General features: G+C 43.4%; 1 protein-coding gene across 1 annotated transcript in view; it reads left to right on the forward strand.

The window, feature by feature from the left end:
* Window positions 1-26456, forward strand: part of FBXL18 (F-box and leucine rich repeat protein 18) — a 180855-nt gene that overhangs the window by 44994 nt on the left and 109405 nt on the right. The window contains exon 2 of the mRNA XM_089657202.1: window positions 18411-18605. Within this exon, the coding sequence (XP_089513328.1) occupies window positions 18411-18605 (195 nt within the window). The remainder of the gene's footprint in view (window positions 1-18410; window positions 18606-26456) is intronic.

Below are 26456 nucleotides of genomic sequence, written 5' to 3' on the forward strand. Positions count from 1 at the left end.
GTGTTTGTATTTTTCTTTACAAATTCAAACATTCACTATATAAACTGAAAAATGTTTGAAGATTTTGCTTTCCTTTGAATCACTTAATGAATATTTAGTTGTATAAGCACTGTTTCTGAGAACTGCTGTACATCTGTGTTGCATGGAGTCAACCAACTTCTGGCACCTGTGAACAGGTATTCCACCCCAGGATGATTGGACTACATTCCACAGTTCTTCTCAATTTCTTGGTTTTGCCTCAGAAACTGCATTTTTTATGTCACCCCACAAGTTTTCTATTGGATTAAGATCCGGGGATTGGGCTGGCCACTCCATAACGTCAATCTTGTTGGTCTGGAACCAAGATGTTGCACGTTTACTGGTGTGTTTGGGGTCGTTGTCTTGTTGGAACACCCATTTCAAGGGCATTTCCTCTTCAGCATAAGGCAGCATGACCTCTTCAAGTATTCTGATGTATTCAAACTGATCCATGATCCCTGGTATGCGATAAATAGGTCCAACACCGAAGTATGAGAAACATCCCAATTTCATGATGCTTGCGCAACCATGCTTCACTGTCTTCACAGTGTACTGTGGCTTGAATTCAGTGTTTGGGGGTCGTCTGACAAACTGTCTCCGGCCACTAGACCCAAAAAGAACAATCTTACTTTATCAGTCCACAAAATGTTGCGCCATTTCTCTTTAGGCCAGTCAATGTGCTCTTTGGCAAATTGTAATCTCTTCAGCACATGTCTTTTTTTCAACAGTGGGACTTTGCGGGGCTTCTTGCAGATAGCTTGGCTTCACATAGGCGTCTTCTAATTGTAACAGTACTCACAGGTAACTTTAGACCTTGTTTGATCTTCCTGGAGCTGATTGTTGGCTGAGTCCTTGCCATTTTGGCTATTCTTCTATCCATTCGAATGGTAGTTTTTTGTTTTCTTCCACGTCTTTCAGGTTTTGGTTGCCATGTTAAAGCATTTGCGATCATTTTAGCTGAGCAGCCTTTCATTTTCTGCACTTCTTTATATGTTTTCCCCTCTCCAATCAACTTTTTAATCGAGGCACGCTGTTCTTCTGAACAATGTCTGGAACGACCCATTTTCCTCAGAATTTCAGAGAGAAATGCACTGTAACCAGCATGTACAACATTTGCTGCCTTCCTTCCTTAAATAAGGGCAATAATTGCCACCTGTTTTTCAAGGAATGAATGACCTCACTAATAGAACTCCACACTGCTATTATTTTGAACATGCTCCTTTCAATTGGTGATTCAATTACACAGAATCAGCAGCATGCATGTCATGACTGTTGGGTCTGTTGGATTTCTATTACTCTACAACACCTGCTAGTAAATTATTTGCCATGTAGAAATATCATTTTTCCCAAAAACAGTGATTGATCAGGTTAGTGATGTCTGACTGCTATTATTTTGAACACAACTGTATATGAAGAAGTTTAGTTGCCAGGTTTCCAAAGGACAGGACTAAGGAATACCTTTCCCTATCCTATTCTTTGGGGGGTTGAACCTGTCTGGCTCAGCAGAGAGATTTGATGTATGGGCAGGCTGAATGTTCCCAAGTTGATCTATAGATCAACTTGGGTACAACCAGCCTGTCTCATTGCTAGTGGCTATTATAATGTGTTCTCCCGGCGGGGACGGTGTCAAATGTTTTTTGTAGCTTTGGATAAAGTAGAGAATTGCTAAAACCCTGCCAGTATATGTTTTGCTGTCTGGAGCTGTCTGGAGCTTTCCAATAGTAAGGGGAATTTCCCTATTAAGACAGTTGTCCTGTGAACATGAAGATTTTTGTCTAGGCCGTACTGACAATTTGAAATGGTTATAAAATCTAAAGGTTTTTTTTTTTTACCTTAATGCATTCTCTGAATTAAGATAAAAACCTTCCACTACCTATTCCTCCCCTTCCTAACACTTAGTCCTCTATCGATCCAGTGCTGTGCCTGGCTGCAGGTCTTCTCTCCCCTCTAACTGCTCAGTGGCTTTGAATATTTTTGATGCTGTATTTATGATGCCTTTTTTTGCAGAGGATCAGAACCAAATTCAAGGCCTGTTTATCCAGGTGGTCTCAGGGACTCCCAATTTAGGCCCATCAGCCAGATCAAAGAAATAGGTTTAACAGTAATAGATACAGTGAAGGAAATAAGTATTTGATCCCCTGCTTATTTTGAATGTTTACCCACTCACAAAGAAATGATCAGTCTAAAAATTGAAGAGTAGGTGTATTGTAACACTGAGAGACGGAATAGCAACAAAAAATTCAAAAGAAATGCATGTCTAACAAATTGTGCACTGATTTGCATGTTCATGAGGGAAATAAGTATGTGATCCCCTATCATTCAGCAGGATTTCTGGCTACCAGGTTTCTTTCATACAGGTAACAAGCTGAGATTAGAAGCAGTCTCTTAAAGGGAGTGCTGCTAATCTCATTTTGTTACCTGTATAAAAGCACCTGCCCACAGGAGCAATCAAACAATCAGATTCCAAACTCTCCACCATGGCAAAGACCAAAGAGCTGTCCAACGATGTCAGGGACAAGGTTGTAGACCTACACAAGGCTGGACTGGGCTACCAAACTATCGCCAAGCAGCTTGGTGAGAAGGTGACAACAGTTGTTGCAATCATTCGCAAATGGAAGAAACACAAAACAGCTGTCAGTCTCCCTAGGTCTGGTGCACCATGCAAGATCTCGCCTTGTGGAGTGTCAGTGATCATGAGAACAGTGAGGAATCATCCCAGAACCACACGTGATGATCTTGTCAATGATCTCCAGGCAGCTGGGACCACAGTCACCAAGAAAATTATTGGTAACACACTACGCCAACAAGGATTTAAATCCTGCAGTGCCCACAAGGTCCCTCTGCTCAAGAAAGCACATGTCCAGGCCCATCTGAAGTTTGCCACTGAAAATCCGAATGATGCAGAGGAGGAGTGGTTGAAAGTGTTGTGGTCAGATGAGACCAAAATCAAGCTTTTTGGCATCAACTCAACTCGCCGTGTTTGAAGGAGGAGTGCTACCTATGACCCCAAGAACACCATCCCAACTGTCAAACGTGGTGGAAACATTCTGCTTTGGGGGTGTTTTTCTGCTAAGGGGACAGGACAACTGCACAGCATCAAAGGGACGATGGACAGGGCAATGTACCGTCAAATCTTGGGTGAGAACTTTCTTCCCACGGCCAGGGCATTGAAAATGGGTCGTGGATGGGTGCTCCAGCATGACATTGACCCAAAACACACGGCCAAGGCAAAAAACGAGTGGCTCAAGAAGAAGCATATTAAGGTCCTGGAGTGGCCTAGCCAGTCTCCACACCTTAATCCGATTGAAAGTCTGTGGAGGGAGCTGAAAGTTCGAGTTGCCAAACATTTGCCACCAAACCTTAATGACTTGGAGAGGATCTGCCAAGAGGAGTGGGCCAAAATCCCTCCTGAGATGTGTGCAAACCTGGTGGCCAACTACAGGAAACGTCTTACCTCTGTGATTGCCACCAAGTACTAAGTCATGTTTTGTGAAGGGGATCAAATACTTATTTCCCTCATGAACATGCAAATCAGTGCATAATTTGTTAGACATGCATTTCTTTTGAATTTTTTGTTGCTATTCTGTCTCTGTGTTACAATACACCTACCATTCAATTTGCAGACTGATCATTTCTTTGTGAGTGGGCAAACATTCAAAATCAGCAGGGGATCAAATACTTATTTCCTTCACTGTACATGAAAAGAGATAAGAGAGCAGCGTCCCAACTTTGGAGTAACATGCTCACAAAGATAAAAGGAAAAAATACTTAACACAGCATAACCACAGTATAAACAATTTATTATGTAGGAAGACTAGGACCGCTTTTTTTTCATACAAATACCATAGCTTGAAACTTAATATTCATAGTGTCCACCACCCCTTTTTAATAAAGGTGCAGTTTGGGACAGCAGCACAGTAGAAGAATGAGATATCCATGGCCTCTCTTACAATCATCTCTGCATGAATACCCATTCTTTAAAGTCGCAATGGAGTATAGTGGAATTGTAGTAAAATATTCAATTGCAATAGTTTTTGGGAGACATTAAGGGAGCTTGCTACAACAGACTGGAACACCTCCTCCCATTGATCCCACATCGGAGAACCTAATTCTTTTTTTCCACTGCACCATTACTTTCATAGGGTGATCTATGAGAACTTCTGTCAATAACCTAGGATAACATTGTGAAATGAAACCCTTTTAGATGTTTAAGTGGAGTGCATCATGTTATATGGCATATGGAGTATGCACCACTCAGAGGTTTTCGCTAAGCCCTAATAGCATGGCGTAGTTGTGCCTAATAATAATACACGTAGTGGAGTAAAGAAAAATCAATGTGTAATTCCAAAAAGGATATTAAAGCGCCTCCCTAAAGATGTGATGGAGGTGTGTTACCCCAAATGCCTTCTAACCACTACCCTTATGTAATTTCACCAGATTTACATGAGTAGCGGTATGTGATATGGGGTTATATTTGATAAACCCTGTAACTGTTTGGCTTTATTTCAGATTTTCTGAATGAGGTTATACGTCGGGAAGCATTTGTTTTTCCAAATACCAGAGATGCAAGCTCTTCCAGTAAAGATTACCTATGTATAAAGGAGAGCAATACCAGGGTATGGAAGTAGGAGAGCCTGTGTCCATGGGGGAGGCCATTGTTCCCACTAAATGTTACAATTGTGCTGCCACATAGTAAAGCCAGGGGTTGGGGAAGGCTAGTCCCCCACCTTCTTTCGGGTGTTGCATTGCTCCAGTTTAACCACAGTTGGGCAGTCATTATATAATAATTTACAATCACATTAAAGTACAACTGTAGGCAAAACTTTTTTTTTTCATGTTGGATAGCGTAAGGGAAGGTTAGAACTCGTCTTTTTTTTTTTTTGTTTTTTTTTTGCCATCTGTGTCCTATTGGAGAGGTATACCTTTAATGTCCTGTTTCATAGCCAGAACAGGAAGTGCAAGGAATTCACTACAAATTAAAGGAATCCTTTGGGGCCCCTAGGTCACCCACTGGAAGATTTCCCCTCTGTTACTTTTCTGGGACAACAAACAAAATTTGGGATTTTCTTTTACTTGTAGTTTAAATGATAACGATAAACAGGTCAAATAGAGGGTGTGAATCTCCCTAATGGGGGCATAGATGGCAATAAAAACCTGACAGGTGTTCTAATCCATCTCCACTCTGTTCAAAATTATACTGCCTTTAGTTATACTTTGTCGGCACAAATCTTTAAGGCTTGGGGTAATCTGAATCCCTAAGTATTTGAACATGGACGTGATGGGTATAGGGCATAATTGTGTCACCGGCTGTGTTTCATCTTCATCCAACAGCACAGGCAGATTTTACCCAGTTGATGATGAGTCCCGAATAGGTGCCGAATTGTGATATGTTATCCATAGCTGCTTGTAATGAAGACGTAGTATCTCCAGGTAATAACATCATATCATCCGTGTATAACATTACAGTATAGTCTTGTGAAGCTCTCCATAGCGAAAACCTGTATGGGTTGAAGGCAGCCAATTGCTTAATGGCCATGGCAAAAAAGGAGGGGTGACAGTGGGCAACCCTGCCTGGTGCCCCTTACCAAGTCAAATACAACCAATGTTCTGATAGATTCACTTATAGCTGCTTGTGGGCAGTGGTAGAGCAGTCAGATCCATGATATGAGTACCTCACCAAATCAGAATTTATATAGTATTACCATTCTATGCTGTCAAATGCCTTAGTGGCATCTAGAGATAGAAGGGCCCTTTGTAAATATGCAAACCACAGCTGTAAATATGCAAACCCCAGCTGTCAATATGGGACAAACTCCAGATATTAAGTTTTTTTTTTTTTTTGTGGCATAACACCTGCCAGGTCTGGGTGAATGATGGACAAGCCAACCACATCCATTCTGAGAGCCAAAAGCTTGCCCAGAATTTTTATGTCACTTTGTAGTAGAGAAAAAGGTTGAACGATGTTAGCCCTTGACATGGATGGAGGGAGACGTTGGATGGCAAGAGAAGCATTAAATACCTTTTTAACAGATGTGGAAGTATAAATTCCCCAGAACGTTTGTATACCTCCATTGGTATGCCAGGGGCGTGGAAACTTTTGAAAAAACTACTTGTCCAAGGACTAAATCGGTGTCCCAGTCTACTTGTCCCTCATGACAATCTACTTCTCCTGAAAAAACTTTTTTTAACCAAAACCATATTTAAATCTGCTTTAAGTAATGTCTTTGGCTTTTAAAAACAAAGGGGGCTTTATGGCAACTTAAACGTTTAATATTTTTAGCATTACGCTGGTTATCTCCTCCTCCCCTCCCTGCCAGTCTCCAGCACTGCACCCGGGGACTAGCAGGGAGGAGAGAGACCTTGCAGTGTGTGGAGCACCGACTGGGTGCTTGTTGGGAAGGAGGAGTATCGGGCTTATCCTTTATCCCTTACGCTGCCAGAGCCGTTTTTGCGTTTTTTGCACACGTTTAAAAAATCATTTAAGGCCTGAAGATTACACAAAACTCCAAGACATTATATATTTTCTGAAATCAGAGACCCCAGAGAATAAAATAATGATAGTTCCAATTTTTTATGCCACACGATATTATCATATAGGTCTAGGAAACGCAAAATTTCTGTAAAAAATACACTTAAGTTAATTTTATGGCACAAAAAGTAATAAATTATCCAATTTTTTTGTAAACTATAATAGATGAGGTTGCATCCAGTAAATAGATATCCAACATGTTAAACCTTAAATTTGCACGTGCTCGTGAAATGGCAACAAACTATAGTAACCCTATATTTTCTATAAGTGACGCTTTTAGCCACTTCCAGACCGGACACTTTTACCCCCTTCCTGACCAGGGCCATTTTCAGCTTTCAGCGCTATCACACTTTGAATGACAATTGCGCGGTCATGCAACACTGTACCCAAATAAATTTTTTTACCATTTTTTTGAGACAGATAAAGCTTTATTTTGGTGGTATTTATTCACCGCTGGGATTTTTATTTTTTTTGCTATGTAAATGAAAATGTCCAAAAATTTTGAAAAAAAGTGTTTTTTTAATAAAATTTTGCAAATAAATAATATTTCATCATAAATCTTTGCCAAAATGTATTCCATTATCTTTTTAGTAAAAAAAAATCCAAATTAGTTTATAACCAAAAATTTTAATTTTTAAACATTTTTTTTTACATTTTTATTTTATTTTTTTATATATATATATATTTTTTTTAACATACTGTCACCCTAGCAGTACAGTGTCACCATGGTGACACTGTACTACTTGTGGGGGGTGATGAAGATTTTTTTTTTTTTTTTTTTACACATTGCTTTTACACCCATATAGGATGTAAAAGCAATCATTTCTCTTTCTCTCTGTGTGCATTCTTGCACTCATTGAGAAGTACTGAGTGAGCTGTGATTGGTCACAGCTTGTCACATGGTACAAGGCTGTTGTGAATAGCCTTGTACCATGTGACCTCTGTGATCATTCACAGATTTCACACGTAGTAAGCAATGATGTCACAAGTGACATCTTGCTTACTACTTTGCATGTGATCACTGATTGGCCAATCAGTGATCACATGATCGGGACCTTGTACAGAGGTCCCATCCGACAATCGGTGTTTCATTGTGTCCGGAGGACACAGCGGGCACCGGATCGCGGTGCTGCACGCTCCGAGGGAGCGCGCACAAGCAGGGTGCGGTGAGGCCGTTTATAAACGGCCACTCGACCCTGCACTGCCACCGTCCGGCCGTTTATATGCAATGGCCAGTCGGGAAGTGGTTAAAGCCCCTTATAGGTCATCAGTTTAGCATTATGGAGGAGGTCTGGTGCTGGAATTATTGTTCTCATTCTGGCGTGCGTGGTGATATGTAACGTGTTTTGGAATCGTCCTCTTCATGCGTAGGTGCCCCAGCGCTTGCATTTATAGTTGCAAGAAAAAGTATGTGAACCCCTTGGGATTACGTGGAGTTTTGCATGAATTGGGCATAAAATGTGCTCTGAACGTCATCTAAGTCACAACAATAGAAGAACACAGTCTGCTGAACATAATACTACACAAACATTAGATGTTGCCATGGTTTAATTGCACATAACATGTAAACATTCACAGTGCAGGGAGGAAAAAGTATGTGAACCTTTGGACTTAATAACTGGTTGACCCTCCTTTGGCAGCAATAACCTCAACCAAACGTTTCCTGTAGTTGCAGATCAGACCTGCAGAACGATCTGGAGTAATTTTGGACCACTCCTCTTCACAAAACTGTTTCAGTGTAGCAATATTCTTAGGATGTCTGGAGTGAATCGCTCTCTTAAGGTCATGCCACAGCATTTCAATCGGGTTGAGGTCAGGACTCTGACTGTATACATAGCCACTCCAGAAGGCGTATTCTGTGCTGTTGCAGCCATTGTTTTGTTGAATTACTTGTATGCTTTGGGTCATTGTCCTGTTGCATCACCCATCCTCTGCGAAGCTTCAGTTGGCGGACAGATGGTCGTACGTTTTCCTGCAAAATGTCTTGATAAACTCTGGAATTAATTTTCCCATCAATGACAACAATCTGTCCAGGCCCTGAGGCAGCAAAGTAGCCCCAAACCATGATGCTCCCTCCGCTATGTTTTACAGTGGGGATGAGCTTTTGATGTTGGTGTGCTGTGCCTTTTTTTCTCCACACATAGTGTTGTGTGTTCTTCCCAAACAACTCAATCTTGGATTCATCTGTCCGCAGTATATTTTGCCAGTAGTGCTGTGGAACATCCAGGTGCTCTTTTACAAACTTCAAACGTGCTGCAATATTCTTTTTGGACAGCAATGGCTTCCTCTGTGGTGTCCTCCCATGTACTCCATTCTTGTTTAATGTTTTCCTTATTATAGATGTGTCAACAAAAATGTTAGCATGTGCCACAGATTTCTGTAGGTCTTTAGCTGACACTCTGGGATTCTACTTTACCTCATGCAGCATTCTGCGCTGTGCTCTTGCAGTCATTTTTACAGGACGACCACGCCTAGGGAGAGTAGCAACAGTGCTAAACTTTCTCCATTTGTAGACAGTCTGTCTTACCGTGAACACATGAACATCAAGGCTTTTGGAGATACTTTTGTAACCCTTTCTAGCTTCATGCAAGTCAACAAATCTTGATCGTATGTCTTCTGAGAGCTCTTTTCTGCGAGGCATGGTTCACATCAGACAGTGCTTCTTGAAACCAGTAAACCCAAAAGAGGTGTGTGTTTTTTAAGGGCAGGACAGCTGTCAGCAACACATCCAATATCATCACACTGATTGGAGTCAAGGTTGGCTCACTCCTGGCTCCAATTAGCTCTGGGAGAAGTCAATAAGCTAGGGCCTCACATACTTTTTCCTCCCTGCACTGTGAATGTTTACATGTTATGTGCAATTAAACCATGGCAACATCTAATGTTTGTGTAGTTTTATGTTCAGCAGACTGTGTTCTTCTGTTGTTGTGACTTAGATGACGTTCAGAGCACATTGTATGCCCAATTCATGCAAAACTCCACGTAATCCCAAGGGGTTCACATACTTTTTCTTGCAACTGTACTTTTGTACGTGCGTACATATGTGAGGGTGGGGGCCTTGAAAAAAAAATTTTTGGGGGGGGGTTATATGCTTGGGTGTAACGTTCATTTTTTAAAAATAAAAACAATTTCCCCTAAAAGTCCCCTATGTGATTATTTTTGGTGACAGGTTCTCTTTTTAGAGACATCCAGGGTCTAAAAGACCCTGCATGTCACCCCTGTGCTCCACTGAATGTAATGCAGTGCACATCGTACTCGATGGCCAGGAATCTGTCAACAGAGGACCCAGAAGTGATGCCACATCACTTCTGGGTCAGGACAAGAAGGGGAGGGGAGCAGATGTGCCAGCTCTGCTCCCTCCCTTATACCTGTTGGCACCCACTGACTTTTCCAGGAGCCTGGGACATATAGCGGGGGAGGGGGGGGGGGCGACGGAGGCTGGCACCATAGTGGTCTGTGTGGAAGCAATCGGGTGGCAGCGCTGCCACCCGAATGCTTCCACCTGACAGGTGGGCCCTGCTGCTTGCTCGCAGGAGGGCTGAAGGTAAAAAAAAAAAATACCTGCCCAGAACTACATGTCCCAGGCATCGGGCGATATGAATTGAACATCCCTATATGCCATTGTCTCTGGGAGCTTTGCAGTGGGAAAAAGAGCAAGCTACCCGCTGTAGCTCCACCAGAGTAATAGGGGCATCCAATTTCTGTTGTTGGGTGGTGGATAAAAGTGGGAAGAGAGATGCTATGGACATACTGGGCTGTTTCACCTTTTGCATATACCCCTCTCGTATGATATAGATCCACGTAAAATCCATCTAATTTGTTTAATACAGATTCAGGGGTGTTAACAATATGGCTTGCTTTGACCTTTTTGCTCCAATAGTCGGGGACATTTGTTTGGGAGTGAACATTTTTAGCAAGAAGGCAACTGTTTTTTTTTCCCCCCCAAAGAACGCTAATTTACATTACAACAATTTACATTCCTCTACAGAGGAGTCCAGGGCATCCGGTGCCAACATTCATGCCTTATGTGTAGAATCAGACAAGTTACAGTGCCTTTAAAAAGTATTCATACCCCTTGAAATTTTTCACATTTTGTCGTGTTACAACCAAAAACGTAAATATATTTTATTGGGATTTTATATGATAGACCAACACAACGTTCACACCACACTCCATTCCGGTGCAGGTTTGATGCAGTTTGCTATGTTTCAGTGCAGAAAAAATGCAGCGTGTTCTACTTTTTTTTTTTCTGCACTGGAAACTGACTGGCACTAACTGCACTGGTGTGAACCAGGGCCACTGGAATACATGGAAAACACTGCATGTATTTTTGTTGCAGAAAAACAAACGCACTGGACTGCATCTGGGGGCTGAATACAAATGCACGCCACACTTTTCAGATATTTATCTGTAAAAAAATGTTGAAAACCATTTATCATTTTCCTTCTTCTGCACAATTATATGCCACTTTGTGTTGCACATAAGATCCCAATAAAATACATTTACATTACATGACACAATTATGGAAAATTTCAAGGGGTATGAATACTTTTTCAAAGCACTGTAGTAGTAATGTAGGCTAATTCAAGTTGTCATGTCAAATCCGAGGTGGCCTTTTTAATCTTGTTAATTTCTGCTATAAATATGCCTCAGAGAAAAATTGTAAATGCTTCCCATCTCTGAATAGGATCCTGGTGATGTTCATTAAGATGAAAACTAGTAATGTGCTGTTCAATGCACTTATGTGAGGGGAATAACTGCAACCAAAAAGCATTAAGTTTCCAAGCTCTAGGAAGGTTTTTTGCGAGTTTAGCAGTAAGTTAAACCACCAGGGGAGAACGGTCCGACACACCTCTAGGGAGATATTCAATATTGGCTATTAAAGAGGCCACAGTTAAAGTACCAACACAAAGATCTATCTTGGACAGGGACCCGTGTGTTTTAGAAAAACAGGAGAATCTATATCTTCATAAATCCAGCCATCCCATCTCCACCAGGAAGCACATTGAAACCATGCCCCTACCGAAGGTAGCCGAGGACATAGGCGGGTGTTTGTCCAAAAGAGGGTTAAAGTAGCAGTGAAGTCCCCCAGGATCAATAAGGGGACCTCAGGTTTATCAGTCAAGTCCCACAACTGTTTCAGTAATACATACCTAGAAAAGGGTGGCGGAATATATACACATGCTAAGACGTGAGGTTATACAATCTACAGTATATAAAGACATAATGTCCATCAGCATGTAACATGAGTCAGTCTCCTGGAAATTCAATGAACAATGGATCAGCATTGTCACTCCACAGGAGAAGATGTGTGTGTGCTGTGGCACACACAGCCCAGCCAGGAGTATTGCAAACAACACTGGTAGCACTGGCGATATGAGTTTCCTGGAGCCTGAATATGGCTGGATGAAACTTGCAGAGGCAGGCAGTAATCCTAGATCGTTTTAAAGGATTATGCACACCACAAACATTCCACAATACAGTAGGTATGTCCATCATAGGGGGGCTGAAAGGAATGGTGGCAGGAGAGTGTCCTAAGTAGGCAAAGACATGAATGACAGACTTGCCCCGCAAGTCACTTGGTTAACGCAGACAGGGTATCATTGATGGTCAAGTTGATCAGTGCTGCAAGGCGGGAGGAATGCCAGGCAGTGGAACACTTCATGGCTGTTGGGATGTTAGTGACGCAGCAGTGTAATGACCTATACTGCAGGAAACTGCTGAAGAAATAAGAAACAAATAGATGCAACTGCACTGTAAACCATGGTGTCCCTGAACATGGCAACAGGTCAACACTGACAGCAAGCCCTGTGAAGGACGGGAATCGTTGCTATGACTGTCTTTAAGTGTTGAAATTTCAAGTGGTTACAAACTGGGCAAAACAATTCCTTTTTAGATGTGTGTGACAAAGATCGTTCAGGCACTTATAGAAAGGAGTGTTAACACATAGAAAATACACCTTTCGCATGAATAAACATATTTGGCAATCTCCCAGATGGGAGTGGTATAAGTTTCAGGTAGATTATTGCACTGCAGGTTATACCAAGCAGAAACGAATGGGAGGAGGATGTCCATCTACATTTTGGTGGCAAAGCTTTTGCTTATTGTCAAGTCAAGAGGATGCCTTAACATCCGTTTAACAAAAAAAAAAAAAAAAGTGAGCTTATCTCCTTGCAGTGATTCTCAGCTTGGCAGGGCATAACATGGCATAAGACAACTGAGGATGTTGAAGCCTTTATTTTAGCAAATTTTCCCTACTAACATTGGACTTCGGCTGAAAAGTAAAGAAAAGTTGTCAGCTTTGATAAGATTGGTTTTGATCTTTATATATACTAAGGGAAATACAGTATATCAAGCAAATTGGCACAATACTAGATGCATATCTTTTACAATTCAGGACGTCTCTTAGCAAAGCCATTTGCAGCAATTTTTTAGGCAAGCAACTAAAAAAAGAACTGGTCAGGGTTTTTTTTTTTCTATTATTGCAATGTTACTTCAGAGGAGCAAAGGAAGGAATTTATGAATTGGACTGCAATCTAAGAGTAAATCTGGGCTACAATCTGTCTTGCGGCTCCCATTTAGCATTCTATATCAAATAAGCGCTTCCAATATGACATAACAAATCCAATATCATATATCCTCATATCATAACCCTTTACCATAAACCGATCCTCCCAGTATTCAGTATCATTTGAGTGTGCAAAAAGATACATCTATAGCTACTAAAGCATAAAAAAGAAACCACGTGTAGTCTAATGTAAGACCAACCAATCTTCGTGCAATCCTCAATCAATCTATCAATTCTTGTCAGAACAGCCATATGACTTCATTCAGCATAAATAAACACCACCGTGCCCTTCACGGGTATCTCCTTGCCTTCTATCATAAACCCCACTGCAAAAGGAGGGCCAATTGCACTCTTCTCTATATTTGAGATAACGATCCTCTTCAGAATTCATCTGGTCATTACTGATCTCTCAGGAATAGATATATTAAAATGAAGCAAGGAAACATCCAGTAGTGCAGACCACTAATTTAGTTCCATAAGATAGTTAAAATTCCACTTGCATAACTCACAAACTTTTTCTTATGGAAATAAAACTAGCAGTCTGCTCTATTGGATGTTTCTTTGCTTCCTTTTAATATATCTATTCCTGGGAGATTGGTAATGACCAGGTGAATGCTGAAGAGGACTGTGGTATCAAATATAAAAGAAAAGCACATTGACTCTCTTTTTGCACTGGAGTCCATGATATAAAGTGAGGAGATGATAAGCGTGAGGTGTGAAGAGCACGGTGGGGTTTATTCACCCTGAAGGAAGTCATATTATTATTATTATACAGTATTTATATAGCGCTAAAAGGTTTGCTCAGCGCTGTACATTATAGTGGGGGACAGTACATGAGACAATACAGTAACAAAACAGAACACGAGGGATTCAAGGGCCCTGCTCTTTCGAGCTTACAATCTAGGAGGGAGGGGATAGTGGTACAGGAGGAAGTGGCTGTGGGGGATGGAGTGGTGAGAGGAGTGGAGGAGATCGGCTGTTAGGTTACGGCGGGGTAAGCTTCCCTGAAGAGATGGGTTTTCAGGGTGCGCCTAAAGGTGAGGAGGGTAGGTAACAGTCTGATGGATTGGGGTAGTGAGTTCCAGAGGATGGGGGAAGCCCTGGAGAAGTCCTGCAGTCGGGCGTGGGAGGTGGAGACCAGGGAGCTAGAAAGTAGGAGGTCTTGTGAGGAGCGAAGATTACGGGTTGGGTGGTATTTGGGTATCAGGTCAGTGTGGTAGTTTGGGGCAGCATTATGAATGGCTTTGTACATCAATGTTAGTAGTTTGAATTTAATGCGTTGGGCAATCGGGAGCCAGTGGAGGGAATGACAGAGGGGGGTGGCAGAAGCAGAGCGGTTGGTAAGGTGGATGAGTCTGGCCGCTGAGTTTAGGATAGACTGAAGAGGGGATAGTCTGCGATGAGGTAGGCCAGTGAGAAGGGAGTTGCAGTAGTCCAGACGTGAGATAATAAGGGAGTGAACGAGTAGTTTAGCAGTGTCTGGGGTTAGGAACAAACGTATTTTAGAGATGTTGCCGTGGTAGAGCCTGCATGAGTTTGCCAACGATTGGACATGGGGTTGGAAGGACAGGTTTGAGTCTAGAGTGACACCTAGGACTTTGGCTTGTGGGGTGGGACTGATGGTGGTGTTCTTGGTCGTGATGGAGAGGGTGGGGGGGGGGGCACGGGCTAGGGGGAAAATCAGGAGTTTGGTTTTGGAAAGCTTCAATTTGAGGAAGTGAAGCGACATCCAGTCTATGTCGTTCAGTAGGTGGGTGATACGGGCGGAGACTGAAGGGGTGAGTTGAGGGGTGGAGAGGTAAATTTGCGTGTCATCGGCTTAGAGGTGGTAGTTGAAGCCGTGGGAGTGTATCAGTTTGCCGAGGGAGGAGGTGTAGATGGAGAAGAGAAGGGGCCCGAGGACAGAGCCTTGGGGGACCCCAACAGAGAGGGGGAGGGAGGGGGAGGTGGTAAAGTTATAGGTAACGCTGAAGGAGCGTTGGGATAGATAGGAGGAGAGCCAAGAGAGCGGAGTCTCTGATGCCAAGGGAGTGTAGTTTATTAAGGAGGAGGGGGTGGTCGACATTTCGAAGGCCGCGGAGAGGTCGAGGAGTAGGAGGACTGAGTAGTGGCCATTAGCTTTGGCGGTTAGCAGGTCATTAGTGATTTTTGAGTAGGGCGGTTTCGGTGGAGTGTAGGGGACGGAAGCCAGACTGTAGTGGATCAAGGAGGTTGTTGTCAGTGAGGTGGGCGCTTAGGCGATTGTAGACTAAGCGCTCAAGGAGCTTGGAAGTAAATGGCAGCAGGGAGATGGGTCTAAGGTTGTTCAGGTTGGTGGGGTCCAGGGCGGGTTTTTGAGTATTTGAGTATGGGGGTGATGTGCGCGTGCTTTAGGGGGGAGGGGAATGCGCCAGTGGAGAGGGAGAGATTGAAGATGTGCGTGAGGGAGCGTAGGATGGAGGAGGAGGGTGACCGGAGGAGTTGTGTGGGGACAGGGTTAAGGGGGCAAGTGGTGAGGTGGGCTTCTGAGAAGGCCTTAATAACCTCCTCAGTGGTAGCAAGGCTGAAGGAGCGGAGTGTTGGGGAGGTTATAGTGTGCGGGCCGTTAGGTGTGGTTAGGTAGGGCGGTTGTGAGGTCTGAGGAGGGTAGAGTTGATGGTGTTATAGTGGGAGGGAGGCAAGGTGGGGAGGTAGGTTGAGCATTGGCGATGTCCTTCCGGATTGCGTCGATCTTATTTTGGAAGTGATTGGCAATCTCGTGGGCGGTGAGTGAAGTACTGGGTGGGGGGGGAGGGAGTTGAAAGTGGAGAAGAGCCGGCGGGGACAGGTGGAGAGGGTCATAATCACTCCAGCGCGCGGCTGCGTCGTTTAAGATGTTTAGTGTGGTCATTCTGCCAGGGTTGAAGCGGTCGGGGTTTAATGCTATGTGTGGTTAGGGGTACTAAGGTGTCTAAGGCAGCTGACAGTGTGTCGTTATACGCAGTAGTGGCCAGGTCAGGGCATGACAGTGGAAGGATACTGTCGTACAGACGGTCAGCTGCAGAGTGGAGAGGGGCCGGGTTCAGGTTGCGGAGGTTACGGCTGGTGGTGGTTTGACGAATGGGGGGGAAGGCGTTATAGGACTGGGAGACGGAAAACGTAATGAGGTTGTGGTCAGAGAAAGGGAAAAGGGTGTTTGTGAGGTTGTGGAGGGTGCAGAGATGGGAGAAAACGAGGTCCAGGGTGTTCCCATTGGTGTGGGTGGAGGACTGCGTGAGTGCAAAGGAAGAGGTTAGGTGGAGGAGTTGGGATGTAGCCGGGTTGTTGACATTGATGTGGATATTGAAGTCTGCAAGGATGATGGTGGGTAGCTCAAAGGAGAGGAAGAAGGGCAGCCATCTGAAAAGTCATCAAGGAAGCGGGATATGGATCCAGGAGGCCGATAGATTACTGCAATCCTCAGAGGGGTGGGGGAGAAGAGTCAGATGCAGTGGGCCTCGAAGGAGGAGAAGGATAGAGAGGGGGGTTTGGGAGGACCTGGAAGGTGGTCAGCGGTGACAAGAGCACACCGACTCCACCACCTCTACGACCGCTCGGTCTGGGTGAATGGGACCAGCCGAGACCTCCATAGGAGACTGCCACAGGGGAGGCGAAGTCAGTGGCTTGGATCCAGGTTTCGGTGGCCGCTAGGAGGTTGAGGGAGTGGGAGATAAAGAGGTCATGGATGGCGGTGAGCTTGTTGCAAACCGGTCGGGCGTTCAGGAGTGCAACCGAGAGTGGAGGGATGGATGCGGGGAGGAGGGGGACAGGTATAGGGTTGAGGGGGTTGCGGCGGTTTGTGGGGGTAGGAGGGTACCTAGTGGGTGAGTGAGGTGGTGACGGACCAGGGTTTGGGGTGATATCCCCAGAGGTTAGGAGAAGAAGTGTGAGGAAAGTAAGATGGAAGCGGGATGTACACGAGCGCACATGCCTTCCAGTCCTGGTGTCATATTGCTGTTCTAACAAGAATTGATGTATGGATTGAGGATTGCACTAAGATTGGATGGTGTAAGGGACTCTTACATTGATCTTTACATTTTTTGTTTTTTTTAATGCTTAAACCCTTTTCGCTGCCAGAGCTGTTTTTGCATATTTTTTGTGCACACGATTAAGAAATCCTTTTAGGCTTAAAGATTGCACAAAACCCCCAAACATTATATAGTTTCTGAAAGCAGACACCCTAGAGAATAAAACAGTGATAATTCCAATTTTTTTATGCGATATTGCAAAGGTCTAGGAAATTCAAAATTTCAGTAAAAATCACACTAAAGTGAATTTTAGGGCAAACGCAATAAATTACCCACATTTTTGGTAAAATATAAAAAATTAGGTTGTGCTGAGTAAAGAGATACCCAGCATACCAAACCTTAAATTTGTGTGCACCTATGAAATTGCGGCAAACTTTAGTTCCCTATATTTTCTATAGACGAAGCTTCAAAAGCCCCTATAGGTCATCATTTTAGCGTTGCGGAGGAGGTCTGGTGCTAGAATTATTGCTCTCGCTCCGGTGTGCGCAGCGATATGTAACGTGTATTGCAATTAACGTTTTCACACATAGGTGTCCCAACGTGTGCGTTTACGTATGTACATGCATATATATCTGGTGGGGGGTGTTTATTTATTTTTTTCATCACATAGGGGACACAAAGGGGGACCTTCCAGGTCACACAAAGAAGAGTAGGAGAGTGGATGTTTGTCCGCTCTCCTCTCTCCCCTCCTCCCGTGCATGCCTGTGGGGGGGGGGGCACCTTCGCCGGGGGCTGTGGAAGCAATCGGCGCCAGCAGAGCTGCCTGACTGATTTATATACAATCCCGGTGGCTACAGCCTTGCTGTCAAGTCCGTACGGCGTACACACCTAGCAGCGAAAGGGTTAAGCTATAGATGTACTGTATCTTTTTGCACATTCATAAATGATACTGAATACTGGTGGGATCTGGGTATGATAAAGGATTATGGTATGAGGATATATGATAGTGGGTTTATGTCATATTGGAAGCTCTTCACCAGTGTTTGATATAGATTCTTTACCACAGTGGAGTGATTGCACATTTGGGTGGCAGCTGCTTTCCTGATTCAATTTAACATAATTTGATTTATTTTACTGATTATTTATTTATAGTTGTTTTTATAGAGTACCAATGCGTAGGGGGTTTTCTATTTTTATCCCATTTAGCATTGCCTTACTATGCAATAGAATTTATAAATGTCCTCCCTTGAATGCTTATCATTATGTATTTGCATGTGCATATGTATCTTGTATTTGCTGTAATTTTCATTGCAATATTTTATTCTCCTAGGCTCATACTGGGGAAAAGATAGAAAGATATTGTATTAACCCAACTGACTTATCTGATGAGATCCTGCTACACATTCTTAGCTACATTCCAAGTACAGATCTAATTCTAAATGTAAGAAAGACTTGTCGAAAATTTGCAAATCTATGTGTTGACAAGAGCCTTACCCACAAAGTAAATCTTCATAAAGTCTACCAGGTAAGCCTATTTGTTGTAAACCGAATTCTATGTTTGTATTTTTTTTTTTTTTTTTAAACTGTTTGCATATCATTTTTTGGTTACCTGCGGAAGGATTCACTCTCACTGTTTTTCTTAGCAACTCTTTTCATTAGAAACAAAAATGGTGAAAATTCTAAATGTTAGTTATCACTAGCACCGGAGTAAGAGAGAATCTTCCAATAGAGACATAACTTCAATCAACAACTGTCAGGTGGTTTTCCCTTCACTGTAGGGAGATTTCTGGTATAATAATTTTTGAGGAATAATAAGAGTACAAACTGGGCAATGAAGTCCCATGTAGGGGAAAGAAACATGAAAGGAAATGTGGTTGCAGAAGAATCACATTTTCAGGAAATGAAGTAAACTAAAGGGGGGAAAGGGTGGGAAGAGGTGAGGAGAAGAAGAAGTAGGGAGAAAAGTCAGAAAGTAAAAAAGAAGAGAAAGAGAAACAGGACTAGGTAGGGGTGGAATGAGGTACCTGCAAGTCAAGTGGTGTCCCACAGCGGCCTGGGATACCCAGCCTGGTCAGGGGCAGAGTGGGGAGAGCATAAGAGCACTGTGGGCTCCGTAATTTGATGAATTTGGAATGAGAGTCATGGAGTATGCCTGTCATTTTCTCGTGAACCATGAGGGTGATCAGGATGCTCTTCACCTCTGCAATCCCAACCAAGGGCTTCCGCCAATGGCGTTCTTGGCAGCTATGTGGCCAATATCTGTTGGTAGGAGAAGAGGCCTGGGAATGGACAATGAAGACGTGCATGCCAGAAGGGTACATGAAAAAGACTTGAGAGGAGGCTGTAGACCCATGACCAAAAGCCCACTAGGAGGGGGCAGGACCATCAGATATGGATCTCATCCCCGTGTTGGCTGCAATCCCTAAAATGTCTATTACTATATGACGGATCACTTTAGGGAGATTTCAATTCACATCCTGTTGTGGGACAGGAATTAAAGGAAAATCTCAGTGCAGACACTGACAGCAGTAAAAACCTGACAGAAGTTCTAATCTTTCCACTGTCCGTAGCCCTTACACAAATTTGACTAAAGCTCTAAACCAGCAATGGGCAAACTACGGCCCGGCGGACCTTTTAATCCGGCCCGCGGAGCTAGGCTCCTCTCACAGTGCGCCCTGAAGACCGGTGTAGCATGAAAATCTGTCTCCTATGAGGATCTGTCCCCCTCGACGTATCTGCGCATGTGCCGGAGATCGCCGATCGGCTGCTAATGCCTGAAACTGGCACATGCGCAGATACGTCGAGGGGGACAGATCTTCATAGGAGACAGATTTTCATGCTACACCGGAACGGCGCGGGACACGGCGAGAGGAACGCGCGGAGCAAATGTAAGTGAATTGACACAGGGGGGACTTGGGGACTTAATATGGGCAATGAATTACTATGGGGGATGAATTAATATATGGGGGATGAATTACTATATGGGGGATGAATTAATATGGGGGATGAATTACTATAGGGGAGATGAATTACTATAGGGGGGATGAATTACTATAGGGGGGATGAATTACTATAGGGGAGATGAATTACTATAGGGGGGATGAATTACTATGGGGGATGAATTACTATATGAGGGATGAATTACTATATGAGGGATGAATTACTATGGGGGATGAATTACTATAGGGGGGATGAATTACTATAGGGGGGATGAATTACTATATGGGGGATGAATTACTATATGGGGGGATGAATTACTATAGGGGGGATGAATTACTATAGGGGGGATGAATTACTATATGAGGGATGAATTACTATATGAGGGATGAATTACTATAGGGGGGATGAATTACTATAGGGGGGATGAATTACTATAGGGGGGATGAATTACTATAGGGGGGATGAATTACTATGGGGGATGAATTACTATGGGGGATGAATTACTATATGGGGGATGAATTACTATATGGGGGATGAATTACTATAGGGGGGATGAATTACTATAGGGGGGATGAATTACTATGGGGGATGAATTACTATATGAGGGATGAATTACTATAGGGGGGATGAATTACTATAGGGGGGATGAATTACTATGGGGGATGAATTACTATATGGGGGATGAATTACTATATGGGGGATGAATTACTATATGGGGGATGAATTAATATGGGGGATGAATTACTATATGGGGGATGAATTACTATGGGGGATGAATTACTATATGAGGGATGAATTACTATAGGGGGGATGAATTACTATAGGGGGGATGAATTACTATAGGGGGGATGAATTACTATGGGGGATGAATTACTATATGAGGGATGAATTACTATAGGGGGGATGAATTACTATAGGGGGGATGAATTACTATAGGGGGGATGAATTACTATAGGGGGGATGAATTACTATGGGGGATGAATTACTATAGGGGGGATGAATTACTATAGGGGGGATGAATTACTATATGGGGGATGAATTACTATATGGGGGATGAATTACTATATGGGGGATGAATTACTATATGGGGGATGAATTATTATGGGGGATGAATTATTATGGGGGATGAATTATTATGGGGGATGAATTACTATATGGGGGATTAATTACTATGCTTACTATGGGGGAATATTACTATACTTACTATGGATGACACATACACATCATTCATCTACTCTTGGTCCGGCCCCCGGGTCCAATATATGAACCCATTGCGGCCCTCAAGTCAAAAAGTTTGCCCACCCCTGCTCTAAACTGTCATCTGATAATATTGCACCATCACCTTTCAGTGTTTGCTATATTGGAAAGTCCTATAAATGTATATTTATTGGTCATTATCTTTAAGAAATTTGATCTTAATTTTGCATGCAATTGAAGGGTCTTGCATGCTGCACTGTAAATGATCAGTAACATAGAGCATGTTTTGGGCTTTGTTGACATTTCGAGCATGTACAGTATGTTCTGTGCGTTCTGTGCTAGAGCTATTTATCAAAACCCCAATTTAGAGTGGATCTGACCTAAAAAATTTAAGATTTGCTAAATAGGGAGCATTTGGAAAATGTACCTTTTTATCTTGATTGCCTCCTGCAAAATAGCAGTGCACTTGTTGTGCCTATGCACTTATATTCTGTGAACTCTGCCAGTCTCAAGAGATTTGAACTGAGATTTGGTGATGTTGCTAGTTTGCTCCTTAATTTATGGAGCGAATATGATCTTCTGCAGATGACTTGCAATCAAATTAGTACCGTATTTTCCGGCGTATAAGACGACCCCCTACTTTTCCTGTTAAAATGTAGTGTTTGGGCTATACTCGCCGTATAAGACTACCCCTCTTCCAATGCACACCAGTGGGAAGAATCGTGCCCCATCATTGGTGTCAGTGGGAGGAATAGTGTCCCATCATTGGTATTAGTGGGAGGAATAGTTCCCCATCATTAGTATTAGTGGGAGGAATAGTGCCCCATCATTGGTGTCAGTGGGAGGAATAGTGTCCCATCATTGGTATTAGTGGGAGGAATAGTTCCCCATCATTAGTATTAGTGGGAGGAATAGTGCCCCATCATTGGTGTCAGTGGGAGGAATAGTGTCCCATCATTGGTGTCAGAGCAACGAATCGTGCCCCATCATTGGTGTCAGTGGGAGGAATAGCACCCCATCATTGGTGTCAGTGGCAGGAATAGTGCCCCATCATTGGTATCAGTGGCAGGAATAGTGCCCCATCATTAGTATCAGTGGGGGGAATAATGCCCCATCTTTGGTGTCAGTGGGAGGAATAGTGTCCCAACATTGGTGTCAGTGGGGGGTGGAGGAATAGTGCCACATCATTGGTGTTAGTGGGGGGGGGGGAATAGTGCCCCATCGTTGGTGTCAGTGGGGGGGGAATAATGCCCCATCGTTGGTGTCAGTGGGGGGGAGGAAAAGTGCCCCATCGTTGGTGTCAGTGGGAGGAATAATGCCCCATCATTGGTATCAGTGACACCAATGATGGAGCACTATTCCTCCCACTGACATCAATGACACTTGCTGACCCCTGTTCCAGTATGGTGCTGCTGCAGCCAGCATATGTGGTTGCAGCAGCACCTCTGTACGGCACACTTAGCGGCCGCTCCTTCACTCGATTTTCGTGGGGCCATTCGGCTCCGCCTCCTCGATGGTGATTGGCCGCCTGTGTGCCTTTCCTGAGCTACAGTTCTGGCGGCCAATCACTGGTGCGGAGGCAGAGCTGAGCAGCCGCGCGAACATCCAGTAGCCGAACCGAATGAAGGAGCAGCCGCGCTTCCTGGACCGGATCGTCGTGGGACCGGAGCCAGGTAAGAAACAGCGGCCCCTGCCCACCCCTGTACTTAGTGTCCCTTGGAAGGGGGGGGGGGGCGGCGGCGCCTTGCCGCCTCCCTAAAAAGTGTCAGCATGCCGTATACCAGCGTATAAGACGACCCCTGACTTTTGAGAAGATTTTCAAGGGGTAAAGAGTCGTCTTATACGCCGGAAAATACGGTACATTAAAGTAGAACTGAACTCAAAAAGTGAAGATTTGACATGTTGTTATAGGAAACATTGAATTCCTCCTGAAAAATAAAGGTGCGCTTCCTGGTATGTAATGGAAGCCTAGGCAATGCTGTGCAAAAATGTTGATGGCTGTATCAGAAATGCGAGACCAAAGGCATTGCTGCCTGCTAGTCTTAGGAGATTTGGAGTGAAATTCAGTGATGTCACTAATGTGCTGCTCACGGTTCTCCTGGAGGCCTTGGCATGAGGAAGCTAACTATTGTTTCTACCAAGGTAGCATTCTCCTCTTTTTCGGCACAGTTTCCAATATTAATTTCCCTTTTAAAAGAATCTGTACTCCACTGGTAATATAACACTATATTAATATAAATATGTCAGCAGTCTGAGCATATAAAAGTGCTTAAGAATAGGTCAAAATGATAACCAGATGCAGAGATGTAAACAGCTGAATTTATATTCAAATCTTAATTTTTTTTCTGTAAAAGTTATGCATGACATTGCCTCCACTGACAGCTTGCCTATCTGTTAATCCGTGAAACTGGTAAAATGTTGTATATGGATGGTACAGTGTACAAATTAGTTCCAATCAGAAGATATTGTGCCAATAGCCTCCTTATTTTCCTTGCCAAAATATTTGAATTCTATTCAGCCACTATTGTGTTTCAGGCAGCCCTACCTGACAACATCGCAAACAAGCAATACAGCCTTGTTTCAGAACTACCTCAGCCTGTAATTAAATGGTGATAGAGCAGCAAGACACAATTTATATTGTCATTCTGCTCCCTAAGACGTTCTCATTGTTGGATGTATGGTACTGTGGATGTCCGTAAAGTTCTAAATGGCTAAAAGTGCTTCATCTCCCTTTACTACTGTACAGGGAATTTTACAGGAGGCTTATACCAAAACAGATTTGGGTACTTGTGTATGTTCTATGTAAAAATGCTTCTATTTTTCATATGATGAATCTAAACCAGCAATGGGCAAACTACGGCCCGCGGGCCGTATACGGCCCAGCGGACCTTTTAATCCGGCCCGCGGAGCTAGGCTCCCGCTAGGCTCCTCTCACAGTCCGCCCTGAAGACCGGTGTAGCATGAAAATGTGTCTCCTATGAGGATCTGTCCCCCTCGACGTATCTGCGCATGTGCCGGAGATCGCCGATCGGCTGCTAATGCCTGAAACTGGCACATGCGCAGATACGTTGAGGGGGACAGATCCTCATAGGAGACAGATTTTCATGCTACACCGGAACGGAGCGGGAACACGGCGAGAGGAACGCGTGGAGCAAAGGTAAGTGAATTGACACAGGGGGGACTTGGGGACTTAATATGGGGGATGAATTAATATGGGGAATGAATTACTATATGGGGGATGAATTACTATGGTTGATGAATTACTATATGGGGGATGAATTACTATATGGGGGATGAATTACTATATGGGGGATGAATTACTATGAGGAGATGAATTACTATATGGGGGATGAATTACTATGGGGGATGAATTACTATATGGGGGATGAATTACTATGGGGGATGAATTACTATATGGGGGATGAATTACTATGCTTACTATGGGGGAATATTACTATACTTACTATGGATGACACATACACATCATTCATCTACTCTTGGTCCGGCCCCCGGGTCCAATATATGAACCCATTGCGGCCCTCAAGTCAAAAAGTTTGCCCATCCCTGATCTAAACTGAAATATTTAAATATTTGCCTGCAGTTAGCTTCAAAGAAAAAGTTGTCTAGCTTGTCTCATTGCTGAGATAGCGTGGTCAACAAACATCCCCCCAACTTCCCCAGTGTCCACAAATGCGTCTAACTAGGAAACTGATACAGTAATGATACAGGGGGAGGGATGTTTGAGTCTGTGTAATGGACATCCGCAAATGATATAAGTCCAAGAGACAGGAGGGCTTACTATACAGGGAGCAGTGGCAATTGAGCACTGCCTCTGCTCAACAATTAACAGCACAGATTGGGCTTAGAAGAACATAGAAGCAGGACAGTAAGTAAAAAGGGATTTTTAGTTCTTCGTGGATCATTGTAGAGGCAAAGGAAGGTATTCTACATTAATGCAGTGAACAGTATTTTTAGTTTTTTTTTTTTTTTTTTTTTAACTATCATGAGAGTTCTTCTTTAAAGTGAACATGTGTTCATTTGATGGCTACTAAACTGAAGGCTGATGTCGTGGTCCTCTAGAACACCTAGAAGTCTCTGAAACCTGAGACACGCTTAAGTACAGAAATCAGACTCCTTTCTGAGACTGACTGTGCGTCCCTCTTTAGTGAGGCAGGGAGGCAGCAGAATTATGCATGATTTTAGGAACTGCAGTTGCTTCTTATATGTTAGAGCACCCAGGGCTCTCTGGACAGTATGTGAACATAGACTCACTGGCCATTTTTATTAGGTTCACCTGTTCAATTGCTTGGTAATACAAATTGCTAATCAGCCAATCACATTGCAGCAACTCAATGCATTTAAGCATCTAGACGTGGTGAAGGTGACTTGCTGAAGTTCAAACTGAGCATCAGAATGGGAAAGAAAGGGGATTTAGGTGACTTTGAATGTGGCAAGCTTGTTGGTGCCAGGCGGCTGGTCTGAGTATTTAAAAAAACTGATCTACTGGGATTTTCCCACACAACCATTTTTAGGGTTCACAGAGAATGGTCCGAAAAAGAGAAAATATCCAGTGAGAGGCAGTTGTGTAGATGAAAATGCCTTGTTGAGGTCAGAGGAGAATGGGCAGACTGGTTCAAGATGATAGAAAGGCAACTGTAACTCAAATAACCACTCATTACATCCAAGGTATACAGAATACCATCCCTGAACGCACAACGCATCGAACCTTGAGGCAGATGTGCTACAGCAGCAGAAGACCAGGTGCCACTTCTGTCAGCTAAGAGCAGTAAATGGAGGCTACAGTTCGCACAGGCTCACCAAAATTGTACAGTAGAAGATAGGAAAAATGTTGTCTGGTCTAATGAGTCTTGATTTCAGCTGTGACATTCAGATGGTAGGGTTGGAATTTGGTGTAAACATGAAAGCATGGATCCATCCTGCCTTGTGTCAATGGTTCAGGCTGGTGGTGGTGTAATGGTTTGGGGGATATTTTCTTGGTACTAGCAAGGTGTACCTAATAAAATGGCTGGTAAGCATATATGCAAACACTTTTTTAGAAGCCTGCTTTATATGCCAGCCTACAATTTAACAGTGTTCAAGAGAACACTGACATACGTCGGCAAGTAGAAGAAAGTCATTGGCATGATGTTAACATCAGTTGGGTCCAAACCTTCCTACAATTTAATAAACAATCTTTTGCCAGGAGCTTTTTATATTGACAAATGTGGTTATTTCTATT

This window comes from Staurois parvus, unplaced genomic scaffold (genome assembly GCF_062004578.1).
Source record: "Staurois parvus isolate SC_StPar_1 unplaced genomic scaffold, SC_StPar_1.0 ptg000975l, whole genome shotgun sequence".
Taxonomy (NCBI): domain Eukaryota; kingdom Metazoa; phylum Chordata; class Amphibia; order Anura; family Ranidae; genus Staurois; species Staurois parvus.